At 58.2% G+C, this 19,255-nt stretch overlaps 2 protein-coding genes and 1 long non-coding RNA gene across 6 annotated transcripts in view; 1 reads left to right on the forward strand and 2 right to left on the reverse strand.

Annotated features, from left to right (window-relative positions):
- Positions 1-854: 854 nt before the first annotated feature.
- GNAT1 (G protein subunit alpha transducin 1) lies at positions 855-7,929 on the reverse strand. 3 transcript variants are annotated; one of them, XM_019723802.3, is made up of 8 exons: positions 5,572-7,929; positions 4,282-4,324; positions 4,020-4,161; positions 3,765-3,922; positions 3,548-3,676; positions 3,176-3,305; positions 2,763-2,916; positions 855-2,651 (listed from the first exon to the last, which is right to left on the reverse strand). In XM_019723802.3, the coding sequence occupies exons 1-8, from the start codon at positions 5,675-5,677 to the stop codon at positions 2,461-2,463; spliced, it is 1,053 nt and encodes a 350-aa protein (XP_019579361.1). In that variant the 5' UTR covers positions 5,678-7,929; the 3' UTR covers positions 855-2,460. The 3 variants fall into 3 exon arrangements, with proteins under 3 accessions (XP_019579361.1, XP_074168402.1, XP_074168401.1); XM_074312301.2 differs by lacking the exon at positions 5,572-7,929 and having other exon boundaries at positions 855-2,096; positions 2,460-2,651; positions 3,176-3,323; positions 3,401-3,676; positions 4,282-4,430; XM_074312300.2 differs by lacking the exon at positions 5,572-7,929 and having other exon boundaries at positions 3,176-3,323; positions 3,401-3,676; positions 4,282-4,430.
- LOC141567148 (uncharacterized) lies at positions 1,586-4,650 on the forward strand. The gene is made up of 2 exons (XR_012489558.2): positions 1,586-1,722; positions 2,696-4,650. It is a non-coding gene; the product is annotated as an uncharacterized LOC141567148 (long non-coding RNA).
- A 139-nt stretch (positions 7,930-8,068) lies between the features above and the next one.
- Positions 8,069-19,255, reverse strand: part of SEMA3F (semaphorin 3F) — a 29,267-nt gene continuing 18,080 nt past the window's right edge. The window contains exons 3-19 of one of the 2 annotated variants that reach the window (XM_019723800.3): positions 18,464-18,624; positions 18,298-18,360; positions 18,065-18,184; positions 17,274-17,366; positions 15,661-15,754; positions 14,326-14,445; positions 13,986-14,125; positions 13,746-13,860; positions 13,507-13,576; positions 13,199-13,343; positions 11,960-12,182; positions 11,250-11,338; positions 11,066-11,107; positions 10,728-10,885; positions 10,479-10,546; positions 10,076-10,209; positions 8,069-9,406 (exon numbers count right to left, since the gene is read on the reverse strand). In XM_019723800.3, the coding sequence (XP_019579359.3) occupies positions 8,996-9,406; positions 10,076-10,209; positions 10,479-10,546; positions 10,728-10,885; positions 11,066-11,107; positions 11,250-11,338; positions 11,960-12,182; positions 13,199-13,343; positions 13,507-13,576; positions 13,746-13,860; positions 13,986-14,125; positions 14,326-14,445; positions 15,661-15,754; positions 17,274-17,366; positions 18,065-18,184; positions 18,298-18,360; positions 18,464-18,624 (2,246 nt within the window). In that variant the 3' untranslated portion in view covers positions 8,069-8,995. The remainder of the gene's footprint in view (positions 9,407-10,075; positions 10,210-10,478; positions 10,547-10,727; positions 10,886-11,065; positions 11,108-11,249; positions 11,339-11,959; positions 12,183-13,198; positions 13,344-13,506; positions 13,577-13,745; positions 13,861-13,985; positions 14,126-14,325; positions 14,446-15,660; positions 15,755-17,273; positions 17,367-18,064; positions 18,185-18,297; positions 18,361-18,463; positions 18,625-19,255) is intronic. The other variant, XM_088798123.1, reaches the window with a different exon arrangement.

A 19,255-nucleotide genomic window follows, 5' to 3' on the forward strand; every position in this document is an offset into this window, starting at 1 on the left:
TTAGGTATAAGTAAAATATTTCAGGTTAAAACAATGCTTTGAGTTTTAATATACCTACTGTCAATTATTTCAATGTTTTTTCAACTACTTTAAAGTTCTGTAAAAAAAATTAACCATTAAAAATACATAAAACCATATATAGGAGTGGACATTTTTGCTTTTGCTTCAGGATCCAATGTGGCACCAACACGGCTTGGCAGGGCTCTGTGAGATCTCGTCTGTATTTAGAATTTTGATATTTTGTGCAGCATGGACTTCTTTTTTTGCAATTGTTTTGATTTTTTTTTTAAGTATGGCATTAATATATTATTAATCTTGATTACTGAAACTTTTGGCACCACCCCAAATTTTGCATCAAATGATGCCTCATTTGCCTCACCCTAATCCCAGCCCTGCAATTATGTCTTAACTTCAAGCGCTTCCAAAACCCATCATCTTATGGAGGAAGCCCAGGCCCTCAGGTTGGCATTTGGCATTTGCCCACTATCTCTCCATCCCATGTCCCCCTTTCCTGCTCCTGTTCTCCTGAACTCCTGTGGCCCCCAAGCCCGTGTTCCTGGGTCTTGTACACTCTACTGTTCTGGCTAGAATGACCTTCCATGTCAAAACTCCCTCTCAATCCAAGACTGTCCCTGCGAACATTTTCCATGGCTCTTCTCCCCCTTCACCTCCACCAAGAGGCACAAGTTGACCACATGCTTCCAACAGTGCCCCCTGCCATGTCAAGTAAGGTGCCTTAGCGTAGCAGGAACCATCTTCCCACTCGTGGCCAGCCTGGCACTGGACACTCCATCAATGCTCATGAGAGTGATAATTAACACTCGCCCTCTTCCCCCAAGAAAGGACAGCTGGGGCCTGATGCAAAGGTTTATTGCTGAGTCTGCATTTAGCTGAGGATGAGTGCGAATTGTTCTCAGGCCTTGCTGGACAGAAGCTCCTGTTCTCGCCTGCAGCACAGGCCCTGGCCCATGGACATCAGCAAGGACTTGGTGATTGATGAGAAGTAGGGAGTGGGGATGTGGGGACATGGGCCTTTGTCCCTGACAGTTCAGGCATGGCCCTCCGTTTTTCCTGCTAGGGGATGGGCCCTGAATAGAAAGGGTGAGAGAAGCTGCTGGCAGGGACAAATGTCATCTGGGTTTGCTTGTGACCCCACCTGAGGTAGACCCCTCTGGGCACGACCTGGTCTCCGTCCTGTCCCAAATTCTCTTCCTGGGGCTGATCGATGGGAGCTGGACTCTGCCCCCAGCCACCCTTCAGGACACTTTGACCATTGGCTACAGCTGGTGTCAACAGTACCCGCCCTCAACAGACCCTCCCTTTGGCTGGCCTGCAGTACTGTGGGTGGGTGGGTGAGCGGATCTTGTGTTCAAGGACAGAGGGGGCAGAGCCTGTGGGGGAAGGGGTTAGGGGGCTACTGTGAGCCTGGTATGAGGGGAAGGGTCCAGCTTGATTCTCTCTCTGGCATCCAGGGGCTCCCAGGCCTGCCCCCACTCACTAATTCATCTATGTAGGAACTGCACAGGCCAGAGCTGGCTTGGACTTTGGACCCCTGAAGCTGCTGGGGTAGACAGGTGTCAGACTTGTCACATGGAGGTGGTACAGCTGGAACGAGTTGATGGCAAGCATCAGGCCGGCTTGGAGGAGGGATCCTTGCCTGCCCCTCTGCCCTTCATGAGACTCTGGGAGGGAGGGCTGTTTGCTGAGCCCAGACCCACCAAGGTGAGTCAGGGGCCCCCTGGGGCGGGAAAGCTGCAGGAAATTGGTCAGTTGGGCACTGCTGAGTCACTGTGTGCTCGAGCTGCCCCAAGTCCTGCCTGCTCCTAGCTGGAGCTGGCTGTGTTGGGTCTTGGAGGCCAGGGCAACCAGGCCGTGAAGGGCAGCGCTGGGGTTGGGGGCACCTGGCTCTGGGAGGCCTAGGAATCACAGGGAAGTGTCAGGGCCTCAAGGCTAGTGGGGCTCAGGGTTTTGGATCTGTGGTTGGTGGGGCCACAGGCTGGGGCCCAGAAGTCCTGGGGAGATGATAGGGTCCTATTGGCTGGGACTACAAGGCAGCTAGAGCTACAGGGTCTTAGGATGCACATGGGTTCAGGAACCTGGGAAAACAAGAAAGAATCTGTCAACATCCCTAGCCCCAAAATAATTGAGTTTAGGCTGAGAGATATTGTGGAGGAGAATTTGGAAGCAGCGACACCTGGGGAATTGGGCCTGTCAGAGATTAAGTGGGTGGGAGTTGTGAGTCAGGGGCGGGGCCTGTGGCAGTGGGTGGAGCCTGAGGAGCCAGGATGGGGCAGAGGGGTTTGGGAGTTGGGGGTCAGGCGGTGGAGTGGGTCTGGAAAGCTGGGGCGGGACTTGGGGTGGGTCTGCTGTAGTGAGGTGGGGTGGGGAGCTTGGGATGGGGCTGGGGTACTGAGACCAAGGGGCAAGGCAGGGGAGCATCCGGGCTGGGAGAAGCCCACCTCAGAAGAGGCCACAGTCTTTGAGGTTCTCCTTGATGATGATGTCCGTGACAGCGTCGAAGACAAACTTGACGTTCTGCGTGTCGGTGGCGCACGTCATGTGGGAATAAATCTCCTTCACGTCGCGTCGCATGTTGAGCTCGAGGAACTGCACCTTGATGTAGTTGCCCGCGTCCTCGTATGTGTTGGGTCCTGGCGAGGAAGGGGGCTCTTACTCCCTACCGCAAATCCTTCAGGGCAGGAGGAGGCAGCCCGAGATCGTGGGGGTGGGTCGCCGCCTGGCGGCCGGGCCCGGAGTCTCACCATCGTAGTCCGGGAAGCAGATGCTGAGATGCGCCTTTTTAATCTTCTCGGAAAAAACGTCCTTCTTGTTGAGGAAGAGCACGATAGACGTGGTGGCGAAGTAGCGGTGGTTGCAGATGCTGTTGAACAGGTGCAGGCTCTCGTGCATGCGGTTCTGAAGAGGGCAGAAGCTGTCGGGCACCGGGGAACAACGGCGGCAGCGACACCTCCCCTCTGGGCTCCAGGGCACCGGGGGCCTCTCCGCTGACAGCTTCAGGCCAGTCTCCCCCCAACACCTCTCAGTGGGGCTGCTGGCTGCCTCCTCTACTCCTTCGGACCACTCTGAAACGAATGCCCCTCCCAGACACTCCCCACTCTCGCAGCGCTGTCTCCTGCTTCCCGCGGGCCTCACTCAGGCCCTGCGTGGCACTCACCACTTCGTCGTCCTCCACCAGCACCATGTCATAGGCACTCAGCGCCGCGATGAAGATGATGCAGGTCACACCCTCGAAGCAGTGGATCCACTTCTTGCGCTCCGAGCGCTGCCCACCCACATCGAACATCCTGCGGGTCAGAAGGGACCTGAACCGGCGCGTCGAGCCCCCGGCCTCCCCTAGCTTCCCAGTGCTGGCTAGGGCTCACTCAGACCGCTCTGGCACCTGGAGGGGCCGGGCCTTTCCGCCTGCGGGCTATCCGAGAACCCGAAGTGTCTCCTGTAGGGATGGGGCCACTGGGACGCGAGGGGCCTCGGGGCGGTGAACTCGCTGGCAGGGCCCCAGAGCGAGGACGCGGGCCCAGGGTCGTACCGGAAGTTGAGGTCCTTGAAGGAGAACTGCGTCTCGATAATGCCGGTAGTCTTGACACGCGAGCGCAGCACGTCCTGCTCAGTGGGCACGTAGCCCGGGGTTACCAGGCGCTCCAGGTCGGAGAGGTAGCTGCGGGAGACGCCTGGGTGTGGGTGGGTGGAAAGCAGGAGTGTCGCAGAGCCCCGCCCGCGCCCCCACGCCCCGCCTGCGCGCTCACTAGCCGGCGGAATCGTTGAGCTGGTACTCCGAGGCGCGATCGAAACAGGCCTGGATACCAGAGTCCTTCCACAGCCGCTGGATGATGTCCGACATCTCTTTAGGCATCGTGCCCTCCTCGATGGTGTCCGCCATGTGCATCAGCTTCCGGGCATCGTCCTGGGGACAGGTGGGAATGGTAGGTGGTGATTAGGGCTTGGGCCCAGCTCGGCGCCTCGAGTCCCCAGAGGTCCGCTCAGCCCGCCTCCTGGCACACCTGGCGCGCAGAATCTCCGTACTGGATGTTGAGTGTAGTCATAGCGCGGACTATGGCCAGGATGGACTGCAGCGTGTTGCCATAGATGATGGCAATGAACTCGAGACACTCTTCCAGCGAGTACCCATCCTGGTGGATGATCCTGCAGCCAGGGAGAGCAGCGGTCAGCGCCTCGTGGTCGGGTGGGGAAGGACAGGCCCTGTGCGCAAGGCTCCCTTCCCCTCCCCCCTCCCAAGGCCTCCCAACCGGCAAGGGCACTCACTTCATCTGCTTGACAATGGTGCTCTTCCCGGATTCACCGGCACCTGGAAGGGAAGCCCTACCTCAGAGCCGCGCTGATCGCATCTCTCCCCTACTCGCCTTACTGCCCCTGGAAACGAGGCCTGGAAAATGGCTAGGCAGACCCAGAGCACCAGCCCAGCCCCTAGTTCCATCTGTTTCCCCCCCATTCTCCAAGGTAAGGTCCTGACACTCTGGCAGAAAAACGTTTGTTAATGTCAGCAGTGACAGAAGAGAGCTGACCAGGGGAATCATCGACCTCAGCTGTGCTGAGGAACCTCCAAGACCCTGATATACAACCTTTATCAGCCTGAGACGAAAATAAAGACAACCTAGGGCGCCACCTTGTGGATATATCTGGTACCGCACGCAGGGGATTATTATGAGTAGGGTCAACCTAGCTTTTCACCTGAGGTGGGAGGGGAGTGTCTCCAAGAGGCTCAGAGGGGATTAGCGCCTTTGGGTGGGGGAAGAGACGGAGCTGATAGCCCCTCTAAGCCTGCTCTCCCGAGGGTGCTGGGCACAGTTAATGGGATTTCTGGCTTAGCCTCTCTGTCTTCCCCGGCACTCTGACTTGGCCTGTCTGCCCACATCCCGCTGCCTGACTGGACCCTGGAGAGCCTGGGTGGAGCCTGACTGCCCTCTCAGAACAGCTCCTTCTTCCCGTTGGGGGAAGCAGTGGCCTCGAGGCACTGGCTCAGCCTCATCTCCCCTCACTTCCATGAGACCATGGGCATGGCCTTATCTATTCTCCACTGGGCCTTAGTACCCCTCCTCACCCTCGAGCTGCTTTTCAGGTCTGCCCACAGTAAAGCTCTGGAAACTGAGGGCCATTGTGTGTGGCTCTGCATGGTCCTAGAGCCTGCCCACTCTCAGGACGACTGTGACCCTCTCCTTCCCAAGGGCGCAGCCCTAGCGGTGCTCCCAAGGAGGCCCCTGGTTTCTGAGCCCTGCCCAGCACACCCATCAAGCCAAAGGCTGGAGCTCCACGAGCCCAGCCAGAGCAAAAGTGCCTCATACCCACACCTCTATAAGAGCGGCTGACACAAACTTCTCGGGAGGAGCGGCTGCCTGAGGCGGGACCTCTGGAGAGGAGTTCCATGGCATACTCAGACTTGGGGAGCTGGGGTATCACCTGTCAGGCTGGGCCTTGCCTGGCCGCCGGGGCTCCCACTCTGTAACCTGCCCTGTTGCAGGCTCATTCTGCTCACCCCTGCTTCACACAAAGGTCACATGCCTGCCCCCAGCCTCTGACCTGGGCCCACATCCCTACCCAGAAGCAGCAGCTTCACGGTTCGAGCATCCTTCTCAGCATCTTCTTTCAGTTTCTTTTCTAGCTCCCTTGAGTGCTTCTCTTCTGCGCTGGCCCCAGCCCCCATGGCCCCGCAGCGGGTGAAGGAACAGGTTGGTCAGTTGGCTTTTCTGGATGGAGGGATCCCCAGAGTCAGGCTCAGGCCAGTCTCTGGCCTCCCTGGACAGCCTCCTGGTCCCAGGACTGGCAATCAACTGGCTCTCCACAGATCTGTGCAGGCCCTGGTAGGGCTGCTTAGTGGAATTTGGGTACTGGAGGTACCCAAGAGCCAACCAGAGACAAGGACAGGTGAATCCAGCTCAGCCTCCAGCTCTTCTAATCAGGCCAGCATGGCCCCAATCCCTCAACTGCTGACTCTGCACCCCTTCTGCCACCCACCCCTCACCAACCCTCCTGGAGGCAGTCCTGCCCCTGCCCTGGAGCAAGGAGACATGTTTGGTAAGGTCCAGCTTAGAAAGGGGAGGACAGGGCTTCAAGCCCCGGGGGTGGGGACCATGGAGGGTTGGCGCTGACAGCAGGGAGTAGAGGAAGAAGCATGTATCCAGCACCTGGTCTGTGCCCAGCACTGGTTTCAGCACTGCTCCATATCTTGTGAGCTCACACCGGTCCTGGGGGAGGGTACCCATGTCAGCAGCCCCATTGTACTGAGGAAGCAGAGGCTCAGGGGGCTATACAGCAGGAGGTGGTTGAGAAGGGCCGAGTGACTCGGGACCAGAGTTCTATACTCTGCAGGAAATCAAGACGCAAAGGTAGACATTGCATTTGCGCCATAGTGAGGGCTGGATCTGACCTGAGCAGGGCTTCTACATGCCTCCATGATGCCAGGGGACTTGGGTGTGCGTGCATGTCTGCTATTGTGCCTGGTGGGGGGTGTCTATCCTTTGTTGGCACCAAGCAAGCCAATGATATGACAACACATTTGTCCGTGTACACTTGTGTGTACACATGTACATGTGTGTGCCTTTTTGTGAGTGCATGTGTGTGCGCCTATGTACATGTCTTGTACATGTGTACAGGTATGTATGTGCTTCTGTACATTTCTCTTTGTGTGCACATGTGCATGCTTGTGTGGATTAACATGCGTGTGTGTGAATGTATAAATGCACGGACATGTGCAATGCATTAGTGTGGTTTCCTGTATTTGTGTCTGAGCAGGTGCCTGTGTACATGTACATTTACGCGTGTACCTGTATATGTGCACACTTTCATGTGTGTCTACCTATTTGTATGTACTGGAGAGCAACAAAGCCTCTGACCTGCAGAGGTGGCTAGGCTCCTCCAGAGAATGTTTTGCAGGCCTGTTGTCAGATGGGGAAACAGTCCCAGAACAGGTCTGGCACTCTGGGGCAAGCAGGGGTGGGGCTCTTCTGCTCTGCTCTTGTTCTGTCCCCTGTGCGTGCTCTGGGACCTGCCTAGGGGTATTTCTGGGGCATGCCTGCCTCACCTTAGGGATCTGTGTGTGGGTTCCGGTAGGATGGGGAGTGCTGATGAGTGGAAGTTGTTAATTGAGCCCATAGTTTTAAGTTTCCAGGCTCTGGACCTCTCATCAGATCTAAACCCTGGGCTCCCGAGGCCCCATCTAGGGGCCCTGAGCCTTCTGGTTTAACTACTGGAAACCTGGCTGCCTTTTAATATCCAACTGTTTGCAACCCAAGATACCACGAGGGGGTGCCAAGGCCCCAGACACTGAGCACTGAAGTGTGTCTCTAACATGTGGCTCTCCTCTGTGGGGGTGGGGGGGGGGACACGGAGATCTGTCCAGAAGCAAGATCATTTACGCCTCCACATTGTAAGTGGTCTGGGGAAGGGTGGTCTCTGCAGCCCCTTACACACTTCCCAGGGGGGCGGGGTGTTGCAGGAGCCCAGGTTTGTTAAACCAATGAAAACCTGGCTTCTGCTTATTGGGTTTATTTAAAGTGGGGCCAGTCTACTGTTTTCCAGTCGCCACCTGGCTCCCCTTGCTATCAGGTATGGCCCTAAGCCCTGCTGGGTTCATGGGACTCCCCAGCTCCTAGCTTCCCCGACCAGGGCCGAACTCATTCTATTTGGCCCAGGGTGCCCAGCCCCACTTCCTCCTCTCGCAGCAACTCACCTACGCTGGTCTCCCTACCTCTGCTCATTTGCTCATGCTGGGCCCTCTGTGGAGAGCTGGCTGGAAGGAGGCAGGAAGGATGGGAATTTTGTTGGGAATCTCAGGGTGGGGGCAACTAGATTGTGAGGGCTGTGGCTGTGTCTTGCCAATTCCGAGTCCTTAGTGCCAGCACCAGGCTGCACACAAAGCCAGGTGAGGAAGGAATGGTGAACAAATGATCAAACAATTGAATGAGCTAATGGAATGTAAAAGAGAACGTGTGGGAACTGGTGGCCAGGACCCATGGAGTTTGGGGGGCAGGAGACACAGAATCTGGGCATGGCTGAACCCCCATCCTTCCTCCCCTGCCAAGGAGAAAAGCCAAAGTCCAGTCCCAGAGCCAGTGTTTATTAACAAGATGGAACCCAAGGGCGGCTGTGGCCTGGGCAGCAGAGGGCCGCTAGGAGCCCCCATCCACCTACCCAACTGCCCCACCAGAGCTATTTACACCCATCATCTGAAGTGGTGGGCAGAAGGGAGCCCTGGGGAGCCCCTGTAGGCCCCAGGCCTCCACCATGGCCTCCTCTCCCCTCAGCCCTGGTTTCGCCTGGCCCCTCTGCTATTCTCCCAGCCCCTGAGTCACAGTGGCACAGAAAAAGCGAAGAGGAGGTAGAGTGACCAGGCAGGGAGGGAAGGAGGGGCTGGAGGGGTTGCCCCACCCATGCAGGGCTCCTCTTCTCTAGTCCCCAATAAATAGAGAATAAATACCCAGGAAGGGGCTGGCCTTGACTGAGTGCCCCGCTCCCAGGCAGGGGCCGGCATTCTGTGACGGCCCCTTCTTCCTCTCTGAGTGCATCTGAGCCCCCCTCCCACCCCCAGTCTCCAAAGCAGTCCTCGTATTCATGTCTATGCCGATGGCTCAGGTTGACAGCACACATTGGCAAAGGTGGAGTCCGTGCCCCGTCCACGCGGAGCTCGCTCCCTCCCTGTGTCCTGTAGATCCCAGTGGTGGCTGTCCAGCAGGTGGACTCCCAGCTGAGTCTGGGGCTGTACAGTCCTAGTCTGACCCTGCCAACTGACTGGGCCTCATTAGGTGGGCTCTGCTTTCTGCCGTCTCTGACCAGCATGGGTCAAAGTTTTGGATGATGCTGCCGACGAGGCAGGCTATATACAACCCACCAATAAATACTGTCTTTGCAGGGGCAGGGTGTGTATAGAATATAGATATTTTTATATATATATATATCTATATATCTTTTATATTAAAAGGGACAAGGGCGAGGCTGGCCCATTGCAGGGCTTAGACAGCTGGCCTCATGTGTCCGGCGGGTGGTGGCGGCGGTTCCGGGGCTTTTTCTGGTCCTGGGATTCAGGAGGCCGGGGTGCCCCCGGGGCCTCCCTGGGGCTGGGGGGCACGTGGCGCCAGTAGCCCTGGCAGTACTGGTGGATGAGGCCCACTTCTGGCTGGGCCAGCAGCTGGGCCAATTCCTGGTATGGTGGTGTGGGGGGGCCGGCACCTGGGGGCGGTGGGGCGCTCACAGCTGGTGGTGGGAAGAGGGCAGCGTGGACAGCGTCCCGGCCCAGTACATGCAGCTGCACCCGCGTGACGATGTGCTTGAAGTTGTTCTCAGTGGCCGTGCAGGAGTACAGGCCGCGATCGCTGAGCTGCAGGGCACGAAGCAGCAAGCCTTGCTCTGTGCGCAGGAAACGGTCCTCTGCACGAATCTGAGGGGCAGAGAGTGGGGGCTCAGGGGCTATGTGACCACCCTGCTGCCCCAGCCAGCTCCTAGATCACACCACCTCTGTGGCCATCCCATGTAAGGGCACCCATCTGGAATTTCCATATACCAAGAAACACCCACAGGAAGGTTTCACATAACATCTGAATGAAGCATCCACACATATTTCCATTTCAGGAGGGGTGACCATAAGGGGATTCTGTACAATGAGAAAATGTTGGAGCACGCCCACATAGAATTTCTATTTAATGAGAATACCCAATTGGAGCTCTCTCATAAAACATCCATGTAAGGAGGGAATGCCTGGAAGGCATTTCCACAAAATGAGGGCTACCCTACAGAATTTCCATATACTGGAGCCCACCCAATGACATTTCCCTACAAGGAGGTACACTTCCAATGGATACACATATGAAGCTTTCACGGAAAGAGGCATTGCCTAGCAAAGGTTTCATATAACACGGAAACCCCACAGAGCTTCCATATAACTAGATTCACCCAAATGATTTCCTCGTAGGTAAGGGAGTTTGGAAGTGCTTTCTTAGAATGAGGGCTGCCCCAGATTGGCTCCTACCCCACCTTTCACCCATGTGGAATTTCTACTGTACAAGGGACTCCCACATCCACGGGAAGACTGCGGGGCAAAGGAAATCACCTCGCGGCGCCGGTCACTGGGATCTCGCTGGAACAGCCACTTAACAGTGGCCTGGGGCGAGCGGGGCTGGCACTCAAGAAAGGCAGCGCTGCCTGCCACGCCATACTGCACCGACTCCACGGCATTCTTATTGGCTGTCGGACAAGAGGGCGCTGTGTGAAAGCAGCAGTGCCTCTGGGCAGACTGCAGGCCAGTGGGGGCAGGCACCGAGTAGCACATACAGGGACACCCACCCAGAAAGGCAGAGATGAGCCATCGGGCATCCATCTCCAAAACCCCAAGCCCTTACACCCCCACGGGCCATGTGAGAATCCTTCTAGTGGAGGCCCTGTGAGCAGCTCAGTGGGCTGCATGGGGCTCGGAGCTGCGAGGAGCACCCAGCGGGGAGGCCCAGCACACTCACGGTTGGAGTTGAAGCCACGGCACTGCCTAATGGGGTTCCCGTGCCGGACGTCCTGCCGGCGGCTCCGCCTAGATGAGGATAGCTCCTGGAGGATTATGCCTAAAGAGGCGTGCCCCTCCCACGTCCCTGTACCCTCCAGAATCCAGGGCTCATAGATTTTTTCCTGGGTAATATTGCATCCACCTCCAGACTGCCAGGACAGCGCCCTGGGTCTGGTGGCCAAAATTCCAAAGGTCGGCAGGTCCATACCTCTTGGAGGACGCTGTGTAGCGAGAACAGGCCTGACCATCCCAGGCACAGTAGGGGTCCCGGGCAAGGCAGCAGTCAGCACAGGCGGCCCCATACGCCTGACAGCGGTGCAGGCTCAGGTGTGTGACACCCACGGCTGAGGCCACATACAGTTGTTGCTGGGGGAGGGTTAGGGCACATCAGTTCCCTCCCATCGTCAGCCCCCATCAGGAGCCAAGTGGGCCAGGCTCCTTCCCTTCCTGTTCCATGCCTCAGTTTCCCCACCCCTGCACCGAGGGCATGACCCCAAGGGGTAGCAGGCTCCATCCCGACCCCCAGCCCACTTTGCCAAAACTCACCCTCTTGGAAGAGATGGTCATGGTCTTAACAGGTGCTGGGTCCTGGAAGAAAATAGGGATCAGCGTTGGACCCTGGGCACTCCCTCCCTGCCCTGCCCTGGAGGTCTGAGGTCAGGAGCTGGTACGGACAGGAGCTGGTACGGACAGGGCCTGGGTGCAGACAGGACTAGGTGGTCACACCCACCTTGAAGACTTCCACCTCCTCCAGCATGAGCTCCTCCATCTCCTGGTCGTCCTTGGGCAGCACAATGACCTTCTGCACTGTCCCGCGGTCTGGAACGGGCCGGGCAGGGCCTCAGTGAGGCTGAGGATGCTGGGGAAGGGGCACCAGCCTCAGCCCCTTCCCCCACCAGGGCCCAAACCCCAGAGGGCAGTGGAGCAGCAGCTCTGTGCCAAGACTGAAGAGTTTCGCCCAGTGATGGGAAGAGGTCTGAGGGGACTGGCCCAGGATAAGGGGCATCAGGGCCAGGGCCTGGCCCTCCCACCCCAGACCCTTGTCTGGGCACTGCTCAGAACAGGACGTGGGAGTAGTCCCCCGTGGTGAGGGCTACTGGAACGGTGGTGGGTGCACTTGTATGTGTGCCTATGAGCATATGTGTGTTAGCATTTGGACCCACCTATCCTGGAGGTGTCTGCCATCTGTCCCCCCTTTCCTACATGGGTCCCCAGGCACCCAGTGTCCTTGGTCTCCTGGCCCCTAGGGATGACGACGAGGTTTGCCCACCCCTAGTCTGTTATCCTGGCAACAGGGAGAAGGCTCCAAAGGAGGACGGTGGCAGAGTTGACCTTGACCAGCCTGCAGCAACCCCTAGCAGCGTAGGTCCCAGCCCCATGGATCAGCACCCTCCACCCAGCGGGCCCAGCGCGGGAGGGGCCGGGAGCAGCAGTGGGTACCTGTGCCCAGGAAAAGCACCTCATAGCGCCCATCGGCTGCATCCACCTGGTCCACGGCGACAGTGGTGAGACGGTAGGGAGCGCCCGTGCGGACCACCAGGGGCCGCCGCTGCAGCGGGTACACGGCCTGGTACATGAGTGGGTGGCTGCGCATGAAGTTGATCACGTCATCAGGATAGTCTTTGGTGGACTTCATGGATGGTGTAAAGGTTCCACCAGGGCACTGTAGGCAGGTGAGAGTGTCAGGTCCAGGCCTCCCACGTGGGGCTCGCTGGACCCACGAGCTCCAAGAGAAGATGCTGTTCTGTCTGTCCCCACCACCTCTGCCAGCTCCACTCCTCAGAACCCCCAGTCAGGTTTTTGCCCTTCACCCAGCCTCTGCAGGTCCTACTCCAGCTGAAGTCCCAAGGTCTCCCACAGCCACCTCCCTGGCTTCATGAGCTGTGACCTTGTGGCAGCATTCAGCAAAGCTGACCACTCCCTTTCCATGGCCTCCACCCTGATGTCTCCTTCCTCTCTGGATGTTCCTCCACTTCCTGCCACACACACCCTCACCTCCTCCATGTTGGATGATGCTCAGAGAGATAGTAGGCTCCTTTAACACTCTGGCCATACTTCCCCCACCCCTGCCAGCTTCACTCCAGCCCAGCATCCAACTTCACCTCTGGGGGATGCCTTCCCTGACCTCTGCTGAGACCAGCTTCTCCATCCCAGTCCTGACCACATGAGCCACAACTGCCCACTGCATTTGTTCAGATCATGTTGCTCTCCTGCTTAGACTCCTAGTGTGGCCCATGTCACACCAAGATCAAATAAATCACCTCCTACCACCACCGAGGCCCTGCAGGTCAGCCCCTGCCCACCTCCACCTCCTTGCCTAGTTAGTGGGCTACACTGACCTCCAGCCCTGCCTCTTAGCTTCTGCCTTGAAGACTCTTTCCTCCAACCTTCGGCTCCCAAACAGCCCCCCAGACGGAGCAGCCTGCCATACCTAGCCTGCCATCTTTGTTTCAGGATCCTGGCTGGGTTCCTTCACAGCCTGATGCCGTGTGTACATGGTTTTATTTGTTTTCAAATTTCAGCTTTACTAAGGATAAATGGAGGGTTTATACGTGTATGATCCACCTCTCCCATATGCCTGTGAGCACCATGATGGTGGGGCCCACGTCTGCTAAGGGTTGACTCGGAATAGGCCTTGCAGGAGAGGAAAGGAAAAGGCAGAGTGAGAAGGGTCCTCACCGTGCCAGGCCGTGGGTAGGGCATCTTCCCTGAGAAGGGCATCCACTGGTAGTTGGGGCCCTCCTTGTGGGCAAAGGGCCCGTTGAAGACCATGCGAATGTCTGCCATGGAGTAAACGCACACGGCAGAGCCTCGGAACACGGAGCTGTGGGCAGGGCAGGCTGCTGAGATGGACTGGGCAGACCCTCGGCCCAGGCCCCTCCTAGCCTGCCCCCCTCCCCACAGCTCGCCACCAGGCTGGGGTCCTCCACAAGTCATAGCCCCCCTCCAGCCACACCATGCCACTGTGGTCCCGGCCTCAGCCTCACCCCGAGGAAGTAAAGACAGCATAAATGACGGGGTTCCTCACATCCTGGGTCTGCTGGACAAACACATCCTCTGGGGACAGAGGGAGAAGGTGCTGGGAGGGTGCCTTAGCCAGGCGCCCCTGGGCCCTGCCCACTCCTGCTCAGCGGGGCCCACCAAAGGTGCCCTGACCTGACCAGCCAGCCAGCCTCCATCCCTCCAGTAGTAGCCACAAGGCCCCACCTATCTGCTGGGTACTCACGGAGCTCATCGAAGTGAGTCTCAATGCCATCCTCGCCTGGCACAGAGCACACCAGCCGGGCCTTCAGGAACGTGCTCCATTTGTTGACCAGGCAGCAGTGGCCGCCGTCATCATTCTGGGGGGGAGGGGACAAAGAGCCGAGTCAGATCAGCCCACTCATCCCCAAACCGCCGGCAGAGAAGGGCTGAAAGACCCAGGGCTACGTCCGGAGAGGGGCAGCATGGGCCCAGCAACGCCTACCAGGCAGATACGGCCGATGCGCGCATACACCGCAGGGCTCTGTGGCGCCTCCGCCGACCGCTCACGGAAGAAGAAGTAGAGCTTGTCGTCATTGCGCTCGGCGCTGTCGGGGATGAGCTCAGCATGGATGAAAGAAGGGTCTGCAGGTGGGCAGGGGTCAGCGGGGCGATCCTGCTCTGCCAGTGCCTCTTCCCAACAGAATCCCCGCCATGTACAGGAACCCCCATCCCCACCCCCACCCCCGCCAGTCAAAGGGCCGGAATCCCCTAGGACTGCTTCCTTACGCAACGTTCCACATCCCAGACATGCTGCGCCCCCGGGGCTGGCAGGCTATGCTCACCATTGAGCCACCGGGAGTTGTACTGATCAGTGCGCATGGCCGTCTGCTTTCCAAGCGTGCGGAAGATGGCTGCGTCCGTGCCCATGAAGTCGATGTACACGCCAGCGTAGAGCTCCTCATCTGTGGGGGGGCCGGTGGGTCAGTCAAGAGGACCGCCCTTTGCTAGGACCAGGGCACAGCCCAAATGACCTCCAGGGTGGGTCCTGTCTCCCCCTCAGCCTCCCCAGGGCACAAGCGTATCACCAGTGGGGTGCCGGTAAATGTTTAACTGGCTCTGGGAGGGCTGGGATTAGTAGCAATGAGCTCTGATTGGTAGCAAGACCCGATTTCTGTGGGTAAATAGTCCCACCATGGCTGACTGCAAGCTACTAACCTGAGGTCCCTGAAAGTGGAGTTGGGAAGAGCTGCCAACACCACTGTATAGTATTTCCACCCCACAGATACAAGATAGATGTAAATAACCTCAAGACCATGGGTAATAATAAAATGCAGTTAAAATAATTAGGCAGTAATGAGTTTTGAGTATGTATTTAATTTTTTTAATAATAGCTGTGTTTAACAGCTGGCTCATAAGACACCTGAAAATGTAACAACTGTGCTGCCTCCATGTATTCCCTCTAGACTCCCCTAGGGCGGGCTCTGCTGTCAGGCTAGGACCTTCTCATTTGCCAAGACAGGGCAGGTAATGCCCACCCCTGCCCTGGGGGCCTTTCCCAGGTTTAGAGGTGGCATGTTGCCCAGCAGCTGCTCTGAGAGGCAGACTGAGTTGGGCAGCCAGAAGGCAGGCACAGCGCAGGGACCAGGGTCAGCGGTGGGTTCACCCAACCTGTGGGTAGGGGAAGCAGCTGCTCCTGAGGTCCCAGACGGGACCCCTCCTTAGAGAACATTCCCCCAACCCTCCCAGACACCTGGAAGACCAGAAACAAATTCTCCCCAGCTGGTCACAGGGCCAGGACTCTCCATTGGTGCTTTCTGTGGGCCTGTCCCAGCCTCTCAGACAAACAAGAAAATGCTAGGGGACCAACCCTTGCACACAGTTGGCTTGTCTCCTCCTCCAGGCAGCCTGTGGCTGGGAAGGTTTTGGCCTTTGCATGGACCATACTGTGGATTTCAGGGTAGGATCTGAGGGGCTGAATAGAAACTCACACCCCTAGTATCTGCTCCTCAGCTCACACTGGGGTGTGTCTGTACCCCACCCCCTGCCAGGTGGGGCTCCACTGTGGGGCTTCCGGGCTACATGTGCACCCTGGGTCAGTGTTGGGGCCACGCCCCCTACTCCAGAGGCAGAGGCCACACTTTCAGGCTGTAGAAGCAGGATGGGGTGGGGGCACTCACTGATGAGGGCTGAGGCTGTGTCCAGCTTGGGGTCGTATGGACACTTGCCCTTCCCTGACTCGAGTCTCTCAGGCTCCAGGTAGAAGATGTAATCCTGCAGGGCAGAGGGGGGCTCAGCATGGTCCAGGCTGGTCAGCCAGGAAGGGCAAGGGCCCCAGGGACACCCTGAAACCACCCCCTTCACTCCCCAGTTCTTGGGTTTTAACTGTCTCCCAGGGCAGGGCCACACTGTAGGTTCTAAGGGAGGTGCTGCCTGGTCCCAAGTCTCAGATAAAACCTGGGAATCAGGTCTCAGAGGGCTCTGCTTTGGGGCCATGAGAGGGGCGTGGGGTGGGTTTATAGAGGCTGAAGCCGCTCCACGCCATCTGGTTCAGGAAGACGCTGGCTAGGGTCCCCTTGGGCCATACAGGTACAACTCTGAGCTGTGGCTGCCTGTCCTGGGTCAAGAAAGGGCTGCCAACGGCATCGGGTTCTGTCCTTTGCCATCAGGTTCCACCAAGTCAGAGGGCTCTGAGGTCACTATGTCCCCAGGCTTTGTGCCCTATGCCCTACCTGTGGTTCTCAGGACAGATTGATAGGCCATGGCCTTTGTCCTGCCCCTCAGCAGAGGCCCCAGCTCCACGTCTCCCCAGGGAGCCAGGAGTTGAGGGGTTCAGCCCAGACCACACAGAATTTACAAAGTCCCCTGTGCCTCCCAGCCCAGTCCTGAAGATGCTCGGAGGAAGGCTGGTGAAAGCCCTGGGGCTAGGATGAGCTCATGGGGAAAAGGGAGGGAAAGGCAAGAGGCAAAGAGGCAGAAAGGAGGGGGCAGCAGGTGGCAGGGATGGTGATGGGAAGGCGTACACAGGCCTGCTTCCAGTTACACTCTGCACACATGATTTCCTGCACACACGGGGCTGCACACACAACTTGGCACACATCACTGCCAGCACACAAAACACACGGTTCACACCCTGGGCACACACAGAGTCTGAGCAGTCCCACTTTTCAGCATTCCCCACCACAAACACAGGCTCAACTGATCACTTGCTCTCATTCACCGGCAGCCCCTGCCCCCCTGCCCGCCCCTACCCAGCCCCAGCCCCCCCAGCCCAGTCCCAGTTCATGACTAGTGGGCAGACAGCTCCCCCCCCTCCCACCCAGGAGAAGAGAGCCCCAAGCTTGCAAGTGTGCAGACACCTGTGCCAACTGATGACCACAGGCGGCCTGGGGCATGGAAACCTGACAGTAATGTGTCAGACTGCACACATGGGCCATGGCCCCACTCTGGGGGCTGAATAAAGTGTTGGCTTGAGTGTGCACTGCAGGTGCCAAGTGTATGTGGGTACGTGTGCATGCACGTCTACACACATGTTCTGAGGGCTGAGGCATGGCTGTCCCCAGGGCTCGTCTTCCCCACCTAATGGCTTTATGATTTCTTGCCTGCAGGGGTCACACTGAGGCTGACATGAATCCAGCTGGGACTGCCTTCAGAGTCACTGCAGGGGAAGGGCTGGGAGGGGGCACAGAGACAGGGGGGAACCCCCGGGGAGGCTGGCCTGGAAGGCCAGGCCCAGGGTGAGTTCGGCTCAGAGGCAGTGCTGCCTGGCAAGGGCCTGGAGGGAGAGGCCCACCTGGCGTGGGGCTGTAGGCGTCGGGTGGAGGGCACCATCCGTGGCTCTGCTGCCTCGGCCTCTGACCACCTGCATCTGGGTCCAGGGCGTGGCCTGAGAAGATGAGGAACAGGGGTTAGAGCCAGGGGTGGCAGGGGCTGGGGGAGCGGGCTCGGGCTGCCAGCCTCTCACACCACACATGCCAGGAACACACGTGAGCACCTGGGCACCCAGAGTCCATATATGCACCTGTGCGTGCACACATACACACATAGCTTGGTGCACACCTGCATACACATGTGACCCCTAGGTCCAATCACTCTTACACACGCCCTACAAGGTCACGCCAGCTCATACATGCCCACATGGAAATGGAAAAGGGCAGAAGCAGGCAGGGGCGGGCAGAGCTGGGGAAGGGGCAGCTCTCCCCAGGCCGTGTAGCAGAAGCTGACCCAGGTGTCCAGCCTCCTAATGCTGAGGCCCCCGCCAGACCCTCTGGCTTGGCTGCAGGGGCATGGTCCACAGGCATAGCCAAGAGAACTGTTGCCATGTATGGAGTGAGCGCTTACTATGTGCCAGGCACAGTACTAAGACCTTTGGGAGTATTAGCTCACTGCCTCTTCCTCACACCAACCTGTGAGAAAGGCAGCTGAAATTAGCCCCATTTTCAGGTGAGGAAACTGAGGCTCTGAGAGGTGAAAGAAGTCACTCACCCACGGTCACACGGCCGGGAAGTGGCCCATCCTCCCATCAGAACCCTGGAATGTGGCCAACAATGGGGGCAGCAAAGGGTGGGGGTGGCTGGGACTTACCTGAGCCCGGCGGCCTCGGTTTACATAGGTGCACATGGGGTTGTAGGCGCCCGTCCCACACACGTACAGGTGTGTTCGGTTCCAGGGCTGGATGAGCCTGACGAAGTTCCCGCACTCACCCTGGGACCAGAGGGAAAGACGGGCAGGTACCCAGATGCCTGCCGGCCCCAGTGCCTCCCTGGGGTCACCTGGCCCCTGGCCCCCAGCCCACCTGTGCACCCCACTGTACTCACGTTGCCATCCTTGCCTGAGAGTACGCACTCTTCAATGCGTTGTGGGGAGGCCGCCCAGTGGATCTGCCAGAGATGGGGGTCAGAGGGTACAGCCTGCTGGACGGGGCCCCAGACTTGGGGCCCTGTGTCCCTTATCCCACCGCCCCACATCTGGGCGGGCTCTTACAATGAGGGGCTCGCGGTTGATGTCGTGCAGGTCCAGGGACAGCACGTAGTCCTTGCTGCCCACGTACATGCGGTCGTGGTCCTCGTCCTTGAGCAGGATGCGGTAGTCAGTGGTGTTGAGCAGGAAGTTGAAGAAGTGGGCGGTGCCTGTGGCCTTCAGCTCTGTGGGTGGAGGGCAGGGCAGCCGTGAGGACACTTGGAGACCATCCAGCCATACCCCCACCCCCGTTGGCGAGGTTCCCCACCGCACGGTCACCTTAAACGCCCAGCTTCCCCTCCAGGGAATACTTAGCTCCCTCTCCAGTCCCAGATTACTGGGAAGAGAAAGTGGGACAGGTGGGTAGGTCAGAGAGGGGCCACACCCAAAGCTAAAGCTTCTGGGTCCCCATGAAAGGGCAGTGGGTAAGAGCCAGGGAGTCTGACAGCATCAAAGAGTCTTTGCTCAGGTGGGGCTCCCACTCTCAGGGTGGGCCAGCGTCCCACAGGGGCCTAAAATGGTTAATAAGTAGAGAGGTGGAGGCAGATGCATCCAGGACAGCTCCCAGCTGCTGGTACAGAGCTGGGGTGCTCTGTCCTTACCCCAGTTGCCCACCAGACAGAAGGCAGAGCTGGCACACAGCAAGATCCCCACCTGGTCTGAGTGGGTTAGCCATGACACCGGCAAGCCCTGCTAGAGCCATATTACCCAGCAGAGCCGGGCTTCCCCCAGGCCCCACTGGGCTGCTAATGGTGGAATTCTCAGGCCACTTTGAAGCAGCCAGGAACAGTCTTTCCTAGGGGAGAGGCCCTTCCG

Source organism: Rhinolophus sinicus, chromosome 5 (assembly GCF_057876585.1).
Source record: "Rhinolophus sinicus isolate RSI-liver-muscle chromosome 5, RSI-T2T, whole genome shotgun sequence".
NCBI lineage: Eukaryota > Metazoa > Chordata > Mammalia > Chiroptera > Rhinolophidae > Rhinolophus > Rhinolophus sinicus.